At 43.0% G+C, this 12,930-nt stretch overlaps 1 protein-coding gene across 1 annotated transcript in view; it reads left to right on the top strand.

Moving 5' to 3' along the window:
* The window catches only part of ppp1r37 (protein phosphatase 1, regulatory subunit 37), a 46,751-nt gene extending 38,575 nt beyond the window's left edge, over positions 1 to 8,176 (top strand). The window contains exons 10-14 of the mRNA XM_037774861.1: positions 450 to 591; positions 682 to 848; positions 2,477 to 4,259; positions 4,373 to 4,458; positions 6,077 to 8,176. Coding sequence (XP_037630789.1) covers positions 450 to 591; positions 682 to 848; positions 2,477 to 4,259; positions 4,373 to 4,449 — 2,169 coding nt within the window. The 3' untranslated portion in view covers positions 4,450 to 4,458; positions 6,077 to 8,176. The remainder of the gene's footprint in view (positions 1 to 449; positions 592 to 681; positions 849 to 2,476; positions 4,260 to 4,372; positions 4,459 to 6,076) is intronic.
* The last annotated feature ends 4,754 nt before the right edge of the window (positions 8,177 to 12,930 follow it).

The following is a 12,930-nucleotide window of genomic DNA, read 5'->3' as shown; positions in this document are numbered from 1 at the left end:
AACCATCGTGTACTTGATCGCCTCATTGCAATGAAATGGTGGCAACAGTAACAGTTTAAAGAGAAAAAGGCCTGTACACTGACAAAATTAATAGAGCAATAGACATTTCTTACACAGTGAAAAATATGTTAACATAAATAAAAGTTCATGTTTTAGATCTCAAAACATCAGCAGCACAGCTCTGGCACTCAATGAGAGGTTCCAGCAGTAGCTAATAGGAACGATAATTGGAAGCTAGAGGTGCATACGCCACTAACTAGACTGAAGCATGGAAAGAAACTGGAGCATAGGCAGTTGACGCGCATGCTATGCGTACACATTATAAATTCTGGGTTGCATGTGGGTGTCCACTTGGGGTCCGCATGGACCCTCGCGGACATGGGCGGATGGGTTTTTATAATAAACTATTAAACACATCAATATCTCTGTCGTTTCTCTGCCTCCCTCAGCCATGCACCCAGAGTCTGGAGACTCTGAACCTCGGCCATAACTCTGTGGGTAACGAAGGGGTCCACAAGCTGAAAGACGGACTGATTTCCAACCGCTCTGTGCTCAGACTGGGCCTCGCGTCCACCAAACTGTCCTGCGAAGGTGGGAACTAGTGCCTCAGATTTTGTGGAGGGCTTTTTTGCTGTCTAGCTGTCATGTTTGACTTCTGTTTCTCTGTCATCTGTGCTGTAGGAGCTGTGGCTGTGGCTGAATTCATCGCTGAGAGCCCCAGACTGCTGCGTCTGGACCTTCGAGAGAATGAGATCAAGACAGGTGGACTAATGGCGCTGTCGCTCGCCCTAAAAGTCAACACCTCTCTGCTGCGTCTCGACCTTGACCGGGAGCCCAAGAAAGAAACTGTGAGCATGGGGACAGGGCTTGAGGAAGGGGATAGGCGAGAGGAAGTACAGGGACAAATAAAGTCCAAAACAGACGTTGACATGCACGCGTTTCTGTTTACTTTATATTGGGTGTCTTCATGAGCGTTTGTTGGCATACGGTAGACGCAATCATAAATTCTGGGCTGTACGCGGACAGTCTGCACAGACCCTCGCAGACATGTGATTTTCCTTATTTTCAAAGCCATATATATCTTTTTCCTCTGTGCCATAGACCTTCATTGTTGCACTGGGTGAAGTTCTCCTTAAAGGTACAGTGTGTAGGATTTGGTGGCATCTAGTGGCGTGGTTACAGATGCAACCAACTGAGTACCCCTCCGCTCGCTCCTCCCTTTCCAAGACTGCGGTAACGTGAGCCGCCAATTGCAAAACCGTGGTAACGCTGTTCGCGTCACTCAGAGGCCATCCTTACTATAATAAGACGGCAGCTGGCGGTACCACGGTTTTGCACTCTGCAGCTCACATTACCAATATGGTCAGAGAACTACGGTGGTCTTTAGGTAACGTAAAAAAACGCAAAAAGTTCTCGCTAGATCCATTGCACACTATAATTTAGATTGAGTAGAGTTTTATATAGATTTATTGTCCCAGATGGATATTTGTTTGGGGGGTGTGGGGAAGGACTAATGGATCACAAATTAAAAGCAGATTTAAATAGGTGGGTTTTGAGTGCAGTTTTGAAAGAGGGAAGTGAGGAAGAATGTCTGAGGTGTTGGGGCAGAGAGCTCCAGAGGGAGGGAGCAGCAGCGCATTGCTTAGAACAACAGTGCCCAACTGTTTTAAGAAATGATTTAGCCTTTCTATCCCTTAAGAATGAACTGATTAGATTTTGGTGGTCAAAGGTCAAGGTCACTGTGACCTCACGTCCGTCCCATTCTCGTGATATCTCGGGAACACGTTGATCAAATATCTTCAAACGTCCAGATGAACTGATTAGAATTTGTTTGTCAAAGGTCACTGTGACCTAACAAAAGACATTTTTGGCCATAACTCAAGAATTCATATGCTAATTATGACAATTTTACACAAATGTCTAATAGGATAAAATGATGAAGTGATGACATTTTGGACGTGGATGTAAACTGCAACTTGACTGGTTGGTGGAGGCGGTAGTTCTAGTTTAAAAATGAAACTATGGATCTGTGACCTGTTTTTTATCAGGTATGTCATCAGTAGGAATCAATGGGCCTGCAGCTACAGACAGGGTAGAAAAGTGAAAGTATTGAGCGATGGACTAATGTAACTGTGGATTTTTCATTGGATTTTTTGACAATATCTACAATACAGAATAATACTAGCCTCAGACTAGCCTTTTTATGATTTTTTCTGGGAATTTTATGCCTTTATTAAATAGCTGACAGTGGAGAGATGACAGGAAATGAGGGGAGAGAGAGAGATGGGGAATGACAATAAAGGTCTCCTAACCCCGTAGGCCACCAGGGCGCCCCCAGCTTTGGCTTTTTAAAGAAAATTGTGTTTTGAAATAAAGATATTACTGACTGAAACAGCAGCCTGAAGGGATTGTTTTGATTCAGTTTTTTTATTCTGATATTCTTGTTGTTTATGTTCCATCTCTTTTTGTTTTCCAGGTGAAGAGCTTCATTGAGACCCAGCGCGCCCTGCTGGCTGAGATTCAGAATGGCTGCAAGAGGAACTTCATCCTGGCTAAAGAGAAGGAGGAAACCGAGCAGATGATGAGGCAGTCGGCATCCATGGCTGAAATCGCCACAGAGGACGGGACCACAGAAGAAGAGCAAGAAGTACCAGCAACAGAGGAGAGAAAGGACAAAGAGGGGAAAGAGGGAGAAGAAAAAGGTGAAACAACAGGAAATGAAGGACAGACAAGCAGCCAGCCTGGAGAGAGCACTGAGACAAGCATTCCTCAAATGATCCTGGAGTCGGACTCGGACACTGAGGATGAGGAGGAAGAAGAGGTGGTAACAAAGTCATCTTCCACGTCAAAATCCTCCACTCGCTTAAACCAGACTCCTCCTCAAACCCAAACAGGGGTTGCAAAGCCCCTCCTCAGTGCCTCATGTACGTCCTCACTCCCGTCTGCCTCACCTGCTGGCGGACACCTGAGTGTCGTTTCCGGCATCACCGTCACAGAATCCACAGTTCCTCCCGGCACCCCTCCATCACCTGGTCGCTGTATATCTGTCTCTAGTCCAGGGAGAGGTCACAAGATCTTCATGGTAACTCGGGTGGAGAGCCCCCCTGAGCAGCAACAGCAGCAGCAGCAGCTCCAACTCCAGAAGAGAGCGCCTGCAGCTCCCAGACAGGCTAAAGAGGCCTCAAAGAAGCCTGTTGAGGAGAACACACCCACGACACAGCAGACACGGCCACCTCCCTCATCTCAAACAGCTACACAAACACAACCGCTACAGGACGACGTGTTTGAGAGCTCACCTGCTCCGTCAACAGACTGTAAACTCACAGAGCCGAGTCCTGTAGCACACTTAGAGTCCGCACTAAACACTATAGAGCCACAGTCTACAAGTCAACCCACTGAGGATGTGACGGCTAGCACTTTAGATCCAGATGTGACAGATCCAAGTCAGCAAGCACCAGCCCTGCCTTCATATTCCTCATCATTGCTGGCTGCAGCATTTCAGCTCACTGAGGAGGAAATAAAGAGCGTTAAAAACCCCCAACCTGAGCCCAGCTGTGTAGAAGGAAAGAAGGAGGGAGAGGAGGATGAAGGTCATATAGAAGATGAGAGACAGGTGAGCACAGAAGGAGAGTGTAAACTGTTAGATGAACTAAGTCAAAGCCAGACTAGTATTCCTGCAGTACAAACGCAGCAGCAGCAGCCGTTAACATCCGTTATTGAACAGCTACAGGACGAACTAGCATCTGCATCAGAGGAGAACCAGTCGCTCAACCAAACAGAGGAAGAAGAAGAAGAAGAAGAAGAAGAGGAGCCACTTCCACTACAAGGGAAGCAGGAAGCACCAGCCGACTTGTCAGAAAATGAAAAACCCAGTTTAACAGAGAAAGAGGACAGCCCGCCAACCGAAGAGGAACCATGTCCAAAGCAGCAAACGGAGGCAGATGAACAGGCAGTAGATCCTGTTCTCTCTGTCCAGACTAATCAACAGGAACCATCTGACACTCAAAGCGGAGCTCAGGAGTTAAATCCTGGAGCAGGAGAAGCCTCAGAGAGTCCCGAAACTGCCACGACTGAGTCTGTCTTCGCAGTCAAAGACGAGGATTCACCCGATGAGAGCTCTTCAGACGATGATGAGTGTTTTGCCGAGGCTTCGGAGGAGCTAGTCGGTTCAGCTCTACCCAACGGCCTAAAGCCTGAGTTCTCCCTCCATCTTCTCGACACTGAAAGCCCCAAGCCCGGCAGCTGTGTGATGGAGCACGGTGAGTCGCTGTGATCTCTGATGGTTTTTTTTAGATAAATGAAGTCACATATGCAGTTGTTTTTAGGTGGGAAAATTATGTTTGGTAATCCGTATTATGTGTCACTTGTGTAGTGAGTGTCAGCTGTGGACAAGACCTGGAGGAGCTGCTGCTAGAAGCCAGTTTGGAGACGGGGAGAGACGCGCCATGAGGTTGTGAGGTAAACATTTATCCATATGTATGTACAATAGATCAAGATAAATCACAAGTAGATTCATCATCATACTGTCGACGTACTGTAGAGTTTCCATGAAACACAGATGTCAACTTGCGGAAGCTATCTCTTCAAAAGCACTTAATTATTATCCAAACTGTCTGTTGTAAGCTTCAGTCCAGCCTACAGATAAACAACAGATACTTGCCATCAGGGGCATTTCTAGGAGTTTACAAGGTCTAATGCCCAGACCATCTGAGGCTGAGGTCAGAGGGTGTGCGCGCACGCTGTATTGTTTTGGGGGGGTCGCTGCTGTTCTTCCTGGAACACTACCCACGTTTCTACTCACTTAATAGTAATGTTAAGACAGTTGCGCTGTACAAAATGGACATTTCCAGGGCAGCTGAGGATTCTCAAAACTATGGTACTATGCTTCTTTATGTTTTTAGTTTATTTTTACATCTTTATTTGACTGCTGTAATATTTAGCACTTTGTGTTTATTTACGGTATATCAGATGTTTTGACCATCTCGCTTTTCTCCAAATTGTGTTAACAACAACTCCCAAAGTATCCTATATCCTTTAACTCATGTCATCTATGCCTACAGGACAGAATCATGTTTTACCTTAAACATTGTTCCCTGAACACGCTGCACCCAGCGTCTTCTCTCCGAGCATCCAACTTTTTTTGTAGTTGAAAATCTCTGAACTTTTCAGAAAGGCGCTGCTGATGTCATCACTGTGGATGAAGCGCTCCCCAGCGCCTGAAAAAGCACGCTATGGACAGCAGTCTCAGGACTGCTGCTGTGTGATCCCGATAGCCGGGCAGAAGCAGCAGGACTGGCTGAACTTGTAGCCTATAGGTTACAAGAGGAAGTTACCCAGCCCCACTCCCTCAATCTCGCTACATCCACACACATAGGCAGCAGCAGGGGTTGGTGTGGTTGGGAATTAAATTATTTACATTTTATGATAATTAGATTTTTTCCTCTGTCAGAAAGATTCGTAGCTAGACAATAAACATTCCCGGCTAAAGCCCCGGAAGCCCGATGCTGACGACGCCACTGCTCGCCGTAGTTGTGCATTCAGTTTTTCTGTGCAATAACTGATTATTAGCGACACTGCAGCTGCGCTCACTTTGGGTTTTACCTCCAGCCAATCTGGTTTAACTGTTGCCTTGGTTTGAACCTGTCTGATCAGCATTTTTTGATACTTCATTTACTGCTGACTTGCATGCAAAACAGTGATTTTATAACTTTGCAACTGTAAGAACGCTTGTAATTGCACCGCAGCGAACACAGCAAATATAGATAGATAGACTGCAAGGACTGCTGCTGCTCTGCGGCCAGGGTAGAAGAGGTGTAAGGGTGGCAATATCCTCGAAAGGAAATTTAGGTTTGCATGTATTTGTGCAGCCAAAGTAGAATATTAATGACAAATCGTGCTGCAAAGAAGTGCTGCAATGGCCTCAGACACCACAGTGTGCACAGATGGAGCAAAACGGTTTTATCTTCAGGAAGATTTTAATCAATCATGGATAACTACGTTTGCTATTATTGAGTTGGGTTTTTATGTTCTCTGCTACATTCAGGAATAATTTCTCTCCTCTCTTCTATTTCCACAGGGACGATGAGGACAGGAGAAAAACTCAGCACTCAGATAGTTTGTCTGGCTCTACTACGTGACTGGTTGCCCTACAATGTTTTTGCCGTTTCTTTGACTTTACCACCAACACAACCTTTCCATAAAGGACAGAAGACCTGGTGTTACAGTCGAACGCTCTATACATGAACATACAAGCAATGGAAAGACTAAATCAACTTCTGGAGCTTTGCTGTGACAAATAAGGAACTCCTCTACATCCACACTACACCAACCACTGAAACACACATACATATGCACATTATGAGGAAAACGGGGGGTTAAAACAGAAATAAAATCACCATGTTATCACTACATTTTGTCAATCTGCAATCTTTACACACAAGCAGCCGCCTGTGAGTGAGAAGTAATAAGAGAGCTGGGGGATGAAACACTAACCAAAGACAGAACACAGACCTTTCTCACAGCCCTCCTGTTGCTCTCTTGTGTAGATTTCCACTGTAGTTATGGGGGAAATATCTAGCAGTTAAAGATTTTTTTTCATAAAACATACACATACCAGTGATACATGAGAAAAGTGGGATTAATGGCACAGTCACAAGACAAAAATAACGGTGACGGACTCTGCTGAGCGGACCTGCTGGCTTTAAACACTTGTTCTAGAGGTGGAAGTAGGTCACTGTCAAAGGCTTTTATATCCAAGGAAGCTGAAGATGTTAACGTGTCTGTTTAAATGTCAAATGTTTTATGTCTGTGTCCCCACCCCCCGACCATTTCTCCCCCTTCGGGGAAAAAAAAAAAAGCAACTCTTAAGGGACCTCTGCCAAAGTGACCTCCCTCTTTGTCTGTTTTCTCATCCTCTGCTCACTTTGGCCCCTCAGGAATCAGCGTCCCCCTCCGGTCAGTCTCCTCAGATCTGATGTGGAGGAGCTGCAAACTGTCTCTCCGCCTGCCTCCGCTACAACAACAAAAAAAACTCTTTTTTGAAAGTGACAAATTGCTCCCAGCTGAAAAAACCCAGAACTTCTGCGAATGTCGGAAAGCAAGATGTCTGCTTTTGGTTGAGTTATTTACATCCTTTTTTTTTTTTTTTTTTTCATGATTCACTGCATCTTTCAGACACTTATTATCGCTTCGTTCGACCAGTCATTTGTTGTGTTAAACTCTCTCAAGAAAAGCAGCTCGGTCTCTGTCGTCATCTTCCTGTCTTCCACTGGTACTTTGTGCCATTTCACCGCTCCAGCTCATCATTCATGTTGCCTTCAAAACTCACCACTTCAGATTCAGTCGTCATTTTTTTTGTTTGGGCTGCTTTAGAGAAATCAGTTATTTTCTATTTATTTTATAGCTATATGAGACTTTTCTGATTTATTTTTTTCCTTTTTCTTCTTCACCCCCCATCCTCATTTTATCTTTTTTTTTTTCATTTTTTGGGGTTGCTTTTAAAGATTAACCCCATTTTTTTATGTATATTTCAGATTCAAACTAGAGCAAATATTTAGATTTTGTTTTTTTGGGGGGAGGGAAGGGTAATCTGTGTTGGAAGGAAAGGTTAATATGATTGAATGGTTGACGATGGTAGCAGTCGGGGTGCAGTAATACAAGCAAACACAAGGGAGCAGCAAACATATTAGTTCTCATCAAAGTCCTTGTTGTTTTAACACTACTCTGCTGGGTGAAGCTGTGGCCACACGGGAGCGCTAGTGGTTGTGTTGTTTTCCCACAGAGGAGACAGAAGTAAAAAACTCTGAACATCATATACCACACACTGCAGGCGCTGATGACCATCCTGTCCTGAAACTTCCAGAGCAAGGACTTTAGCAAGCACCTTTACATGAAAAGTCAGCTTCATGTATGTCCGTGACGAGAGCTGCTTTGAATTATTTCCTGAAGCAGTTGCAGGCAGGTGTGTTTGTTTTTTTCTTTCCTCTCAAAAGGAGCAGCATTCGACCCTCATGCTCCTCTCCACCCAACAGATAGTTTGCCCCCACTGTTTGTTATGCTTTAATTTTTAGAAAATTTTAATAATTTGTTAACTTAATTGAAATGTGCTGGTAATCACAAAGATATGTATGGCGAAATTTGTTCCTCTCAAATAAATGCATGTAATGACTAAATGATACAACTGAATGTTTCAATGTCTGAACTCTGAACAGATGGAAAAATGTCTTCAGATCAAGTTTGGTTGGGATTTTTAGACAGCGTGCAAAGGGGCCTTTGTAGAGTCCTGTTTCTACAGTTATTCATCATAACATGCTGCCGATTTGTAGTCTAATAATAGTCATAATGCTTGTTATCAGTTATTAATCAGAGAACATAAATATACACATCAGAAGCAGTGAAGTGCTGCATAAACTGTCAGTCACTGTAATTTCATTTCTCCTCGTGGGTCCTGATGATGCAGGATGAGAATCAGTGAGTTACCTGTCAGTCTGTATAACTTCCTGTTTACTCCTCTGGTTGGTTTGTAAAAAGTCAGTGTGAACAGAGCCGGACCAGAACTAAAATGTTTTCTTTTGGTCCGGACCAAATGAACCCAACTACAGGCGTGAAAGCACCTTTAATGTTGACATGTCAAACTGATTAAAATTTAAAAATTGCACTTTATATCAAAAAGGTTGCCAACCCCTGCTGCACAACTACAACAGATTATAACTTTTTCTCTTAATGTTAGACAATAGACTAATTAGGTCAGAGTAGTTTTGCTCTTTTTTCCACTCTTTGGTGTATTTACAGAAAATGTGTCAAAGTTTGATGTTCAGATTCTGTAGGGTCCTTGCACTTCTTACTGTGTTTCTCAGTGGAGAGCCAGAGTCACAGCCAGATGGGGAGCCACTCCCAGAGGTTGGTGCTGGTCCATCTGAAGGTAAAAACAAATACAACCCTCACACCACTGCTCTTCATCATGTCAACATACCATGGACTGTTATACAATAATGACTCATCACATGTTGAAGTAAAAGGATCAGTACCACAATGCAATAATACTTCATTGAAATAAAATCTCATGCAATACATTATACTCAAGCAAAAGTAAAGAAGTGTTTGCAGTAAAAAGAGATAGTAGTTGCCAAATGTGCTCCAGGCATGGCCGTAAGAAGCATTGAAATGTGGGTGGGATTTCAGATGGCAAAACCTTTGTTCACATTTCCAAAGAATGTTTCAGCGAGTAGCTTCTTCATTAGCAAACGTGTAAATAATGTTCTCCACAGACGGATATATATAGACATAAAGACTTTCTGACCAACCATTACATTGCTTTGTTGTTGTCAGTTTACTTTGTAAAATATTGTGTAGCCGACAGGCAAATTTCACCCTAATTTGCATAAAGTTTAACATTTTAAACTTTTGAAATCTCCCTTTTTTTCATATTGGTGATCAGTCCTACGTTGCGGGGAATCCCACAATGCCTTGTGAAGCGATTTGCTCATATTCAATATAAAATTAACGTTGCCTCTTTCAGTGGGTCTTTACCCTCATGACACAGTCAGACTGAAATTCTGCCAAGAAGAAGGGATGCTGCTTGCATGAGTGAAATGTTTCACAAAACATAATAATTAGCATTCAACAAAGTACAACTGAGACTGATGGGAATCATGGCATTCCCTCTAATAGTTGTTTAGATATTTCAGTTCTGGAGCAAAGCGGTGGACCAGCCAACATTACCATAGAGCCACGCTGCTAGCATGAGTAAAAAACTATGTAAAATATTCAAAAGCAACATCTCTTTCCAAAAAGATTTGTCAGATTAAAACAACAGATGTCTCTGCTACCCAAATTGTTGTTATTTTTTCAGAAGTGCCTCCAATCTTTTGTGTTTTGTGATCATTTGTATGTGCTTTAAACCTTTAAAAAAATATTCCTACAAAGTACAGAAAGCCCCTCGCTCCCTCACGTCTCGTGTAGTCAGGGTGTGTAGCGGTGGCGGGGGGTCAAGCACAGGGTGGGAGCTCTGCTCTGCTCTGCTCTGCATGTGAGGAATTCCAGACCACACTAATCCGCTCCCGCCCAGTAATGCTCCAATAATACAGGAGACTGTGAGACAGTCAGAAGTTATTAAAATGTGATTTTAATTACCCTTCAACACTTACAGACGACCCCAGTGAGTCAAATGTCTCTAATATATAACACGGGGTCCTTTGTGTTTTATCTGTATGAGTAGCTTTTTGTGTTTTGACCCCTCGAAATGAAGCAATGTCTACTCAGGCAACCCTGTCTCCTAGAAACAACATTTATATAAGCTACTGCTGAATTGTTTTGCTAATTACTTTTTGAAGGGAAATGTATTTGCAGCCCGGATTATGTTCACTGGGAATGTTTTTTTGTAATGTAGGAAGGTAGAAAACGCACAAAGCAGGTTTTCTATCATGCTTCAAGTCACTGTTAACTTTTTAAATATTAACCATGATATTTTCCTAACCTTAACCAAGTGCTGTGAGGGCTTAAACATAAACATTACAACATTTGAATCAAGCTTTAGTTGCTACCAGTAGATACTTTTCTTAACGTTTCCTCATTATGTTGATAAAAAAAAACATAATCCCTTACAAAAGTATATTTAATTTATAGTTGACTGGAGACATGTTGTCGCTCATTGCATTATGTCAGGGAGTAATTAGAGGCCAGACACGGTAAAACTAGTTATTACACAAGAAAAATGAACAATTAGGAAAAAGCTTTTTTGTGTAGCCGAATTATTTTATGCCATTTTTCCAATCCTGTTAAAAGCATTTTGGGAAATACGCTTATTTGTTTTTTTGCCAAGAGTTTGATGAGAAGATTGATCCTCTCATGTCTGTATGTTAAAAATGAAGCTAGTGTCAGGAGATGCTTAGGTTGCATCTGAAATTCGACACTAACATGCTATTTAGTACGCTAAAACAGATCACAAAATTGCATACCATTTGCGGTGAAATATTACAGTAGGCAATGCTGGACACTACAGCACCATAAATATCCCACAATGTAATGGTCAATGGTAAGTCCAAACAGACCTGTTATATTCGCCACCACAGAAAAAATAATTGAATGTGACCTTTATTTTCTACCCAAATGTTCTCACCCACTTTCTTTATAATTATTTTTTTCCTCCTGAGAACCTGAGCAAAGGTTATTGTTGCCATTTACAAGAATGTAGTGCAATCTTAAACTCACACAAAACATCCATACTGCAAAAGAAAAGTGTCTCATATCACAGTGAGTTGCACCAAGGCCTATATTCACACACACAAACCCACAATACAGATATTGTAGTTTGCTGGTGTTCAGTGTGTTTTTGTAGGTTTTCTGTTCAACGCACACAGAAACATTGTGACTCTGTTGGCCTCCTGTTCTCTGTGTTTCCTCATCATATGGCCAGAGAAACTCCAGAGGCACTGTCTCTGTTCTTATCAATATGAAACGGGTGACTGAGCACCTCAGGGTGAACGGAAGAGTCAAATGTGAAGTTTTCCTTCTGTGAAACTGTTTTGTTGGATCCACAGACTTTAATTTCCTCAGTCTTAGGTAAGAAGAAGCTGGACTTTATTTGGTACTGCGTGTTCTCAGCAGGGGGTCAAACTGGACCAGGTTCAGGTATGTTGTTTCATAAACATTAACACAACATTGTGTACTTGTTTGGAGTTTATTTTTCATCTACACAGAGGACCACTAGATACAAATTCTCGGAACAAAACTGCACCAGCAACTACTCACAAGAAGCACGACAGTAAGAAAGGTTAAAGGTTCAGCCAAGCTGCCGGGTCTGTGGCCTCCAGGGGACAGTGGTAAGTGATCAAATGCTTTCTCGCTGAATCTTTCCTTGGGCTTAGCCGTGCCTCAGGAATGTGCTGGTAGAACAGTAGGGATTTATCCGTGGTGTCAGCCCCTATCTGGCATGTTGATTCGCAGTCCAGTGGAGTGCAACAGACCTCTGCACACTGGCACACAAGAGCTGGGGCTGATGGGACTGCAGCATCAACTGTGGGTTTATGAGATGTCTGAGATCAATCAAGGAAGGAATAACACATTCTCCCTCCTGCACAGATTTCATAAGATATAAAATGCACTATTGCTCACCATCGTAGTCTGTGCTCAGGGTTTTGTTGCTACATCCATACTTGGTCTCGTATGACCAGCAGCCTATGGTAACTGTTATTAAATGCATTTTAAAGGTTCTATATATGACATTCAGAACCACTAGAAGTCACACTAGAGCACCATGATCCATCCATTATCTGTGACCGCTTATCCCATTCGAGGTCACGAGGGGCTGGAGCCGATCCCAGCTGACATTGGGCGAAGGCAGGGGACACCCTGGACAGGACGCCAGACTATCACAGGGCTGACACAGAGAGACAGATTACCATTCACACTCACATTAACACCTACGGGCAATTAAGAGTCAACAATTAACCTGCATGTCTTTGGACTGTGGGAGGAAACCGGAGAACCCGGAGAAAACCCACGCTAACACGGAGAGATCGTGCAAACTCCACACAGAAGGGCCCAAAGCCGGGTTTGAACCTGTGACCCTCTTGCTGTGAGGCGACTAGAGCACCAGCATCTCAGACCAAAACAAATGGGCGCGTCAGCCACACCTCCCACTCCATTTCATTTAAATAACATTTAAAGTTAATTTGGAAAAGGTTTGATTGCACAGCATGATTTAGTTTTTTTTTTACATTTATTTATTCAGGGGAGGTTCTCTGAGAGCAATGCTCTCTTTTTCAGGAACACCCTGATCACATTCACACAGTTACACATTCACACCTGGAAGCCAGGGACGACATGTCCATATACGCTATGCATATACGCTTGTTCCATGCATAGTGTCCTTTCAAAATAAACTTCTGTTTTCAAAGGAAGTTAGATTTAGGCAACACAACCACTTAGGTA

Source organism: Sebastes umbrosus, chromosome 7 (assembly GCF_015220745.1).
Source record: "Sebastes umbrosus isolate fSebUmb1 chromosome 7, fSebUmb1.pri, whole genome shotgun sequence".
NCBI classification, from domain to species: Eukaryota; Metazoa; Chordata; class Actinopteri; order Perciformes; family Sebastidae; genus Sebastes; species Sebastes umbrosus.
The sequence above is the reverse complement of the archived record's forward strand: the minus strand, read 5'-3'. Positions and strand labels throughout refer to the sequence as shown.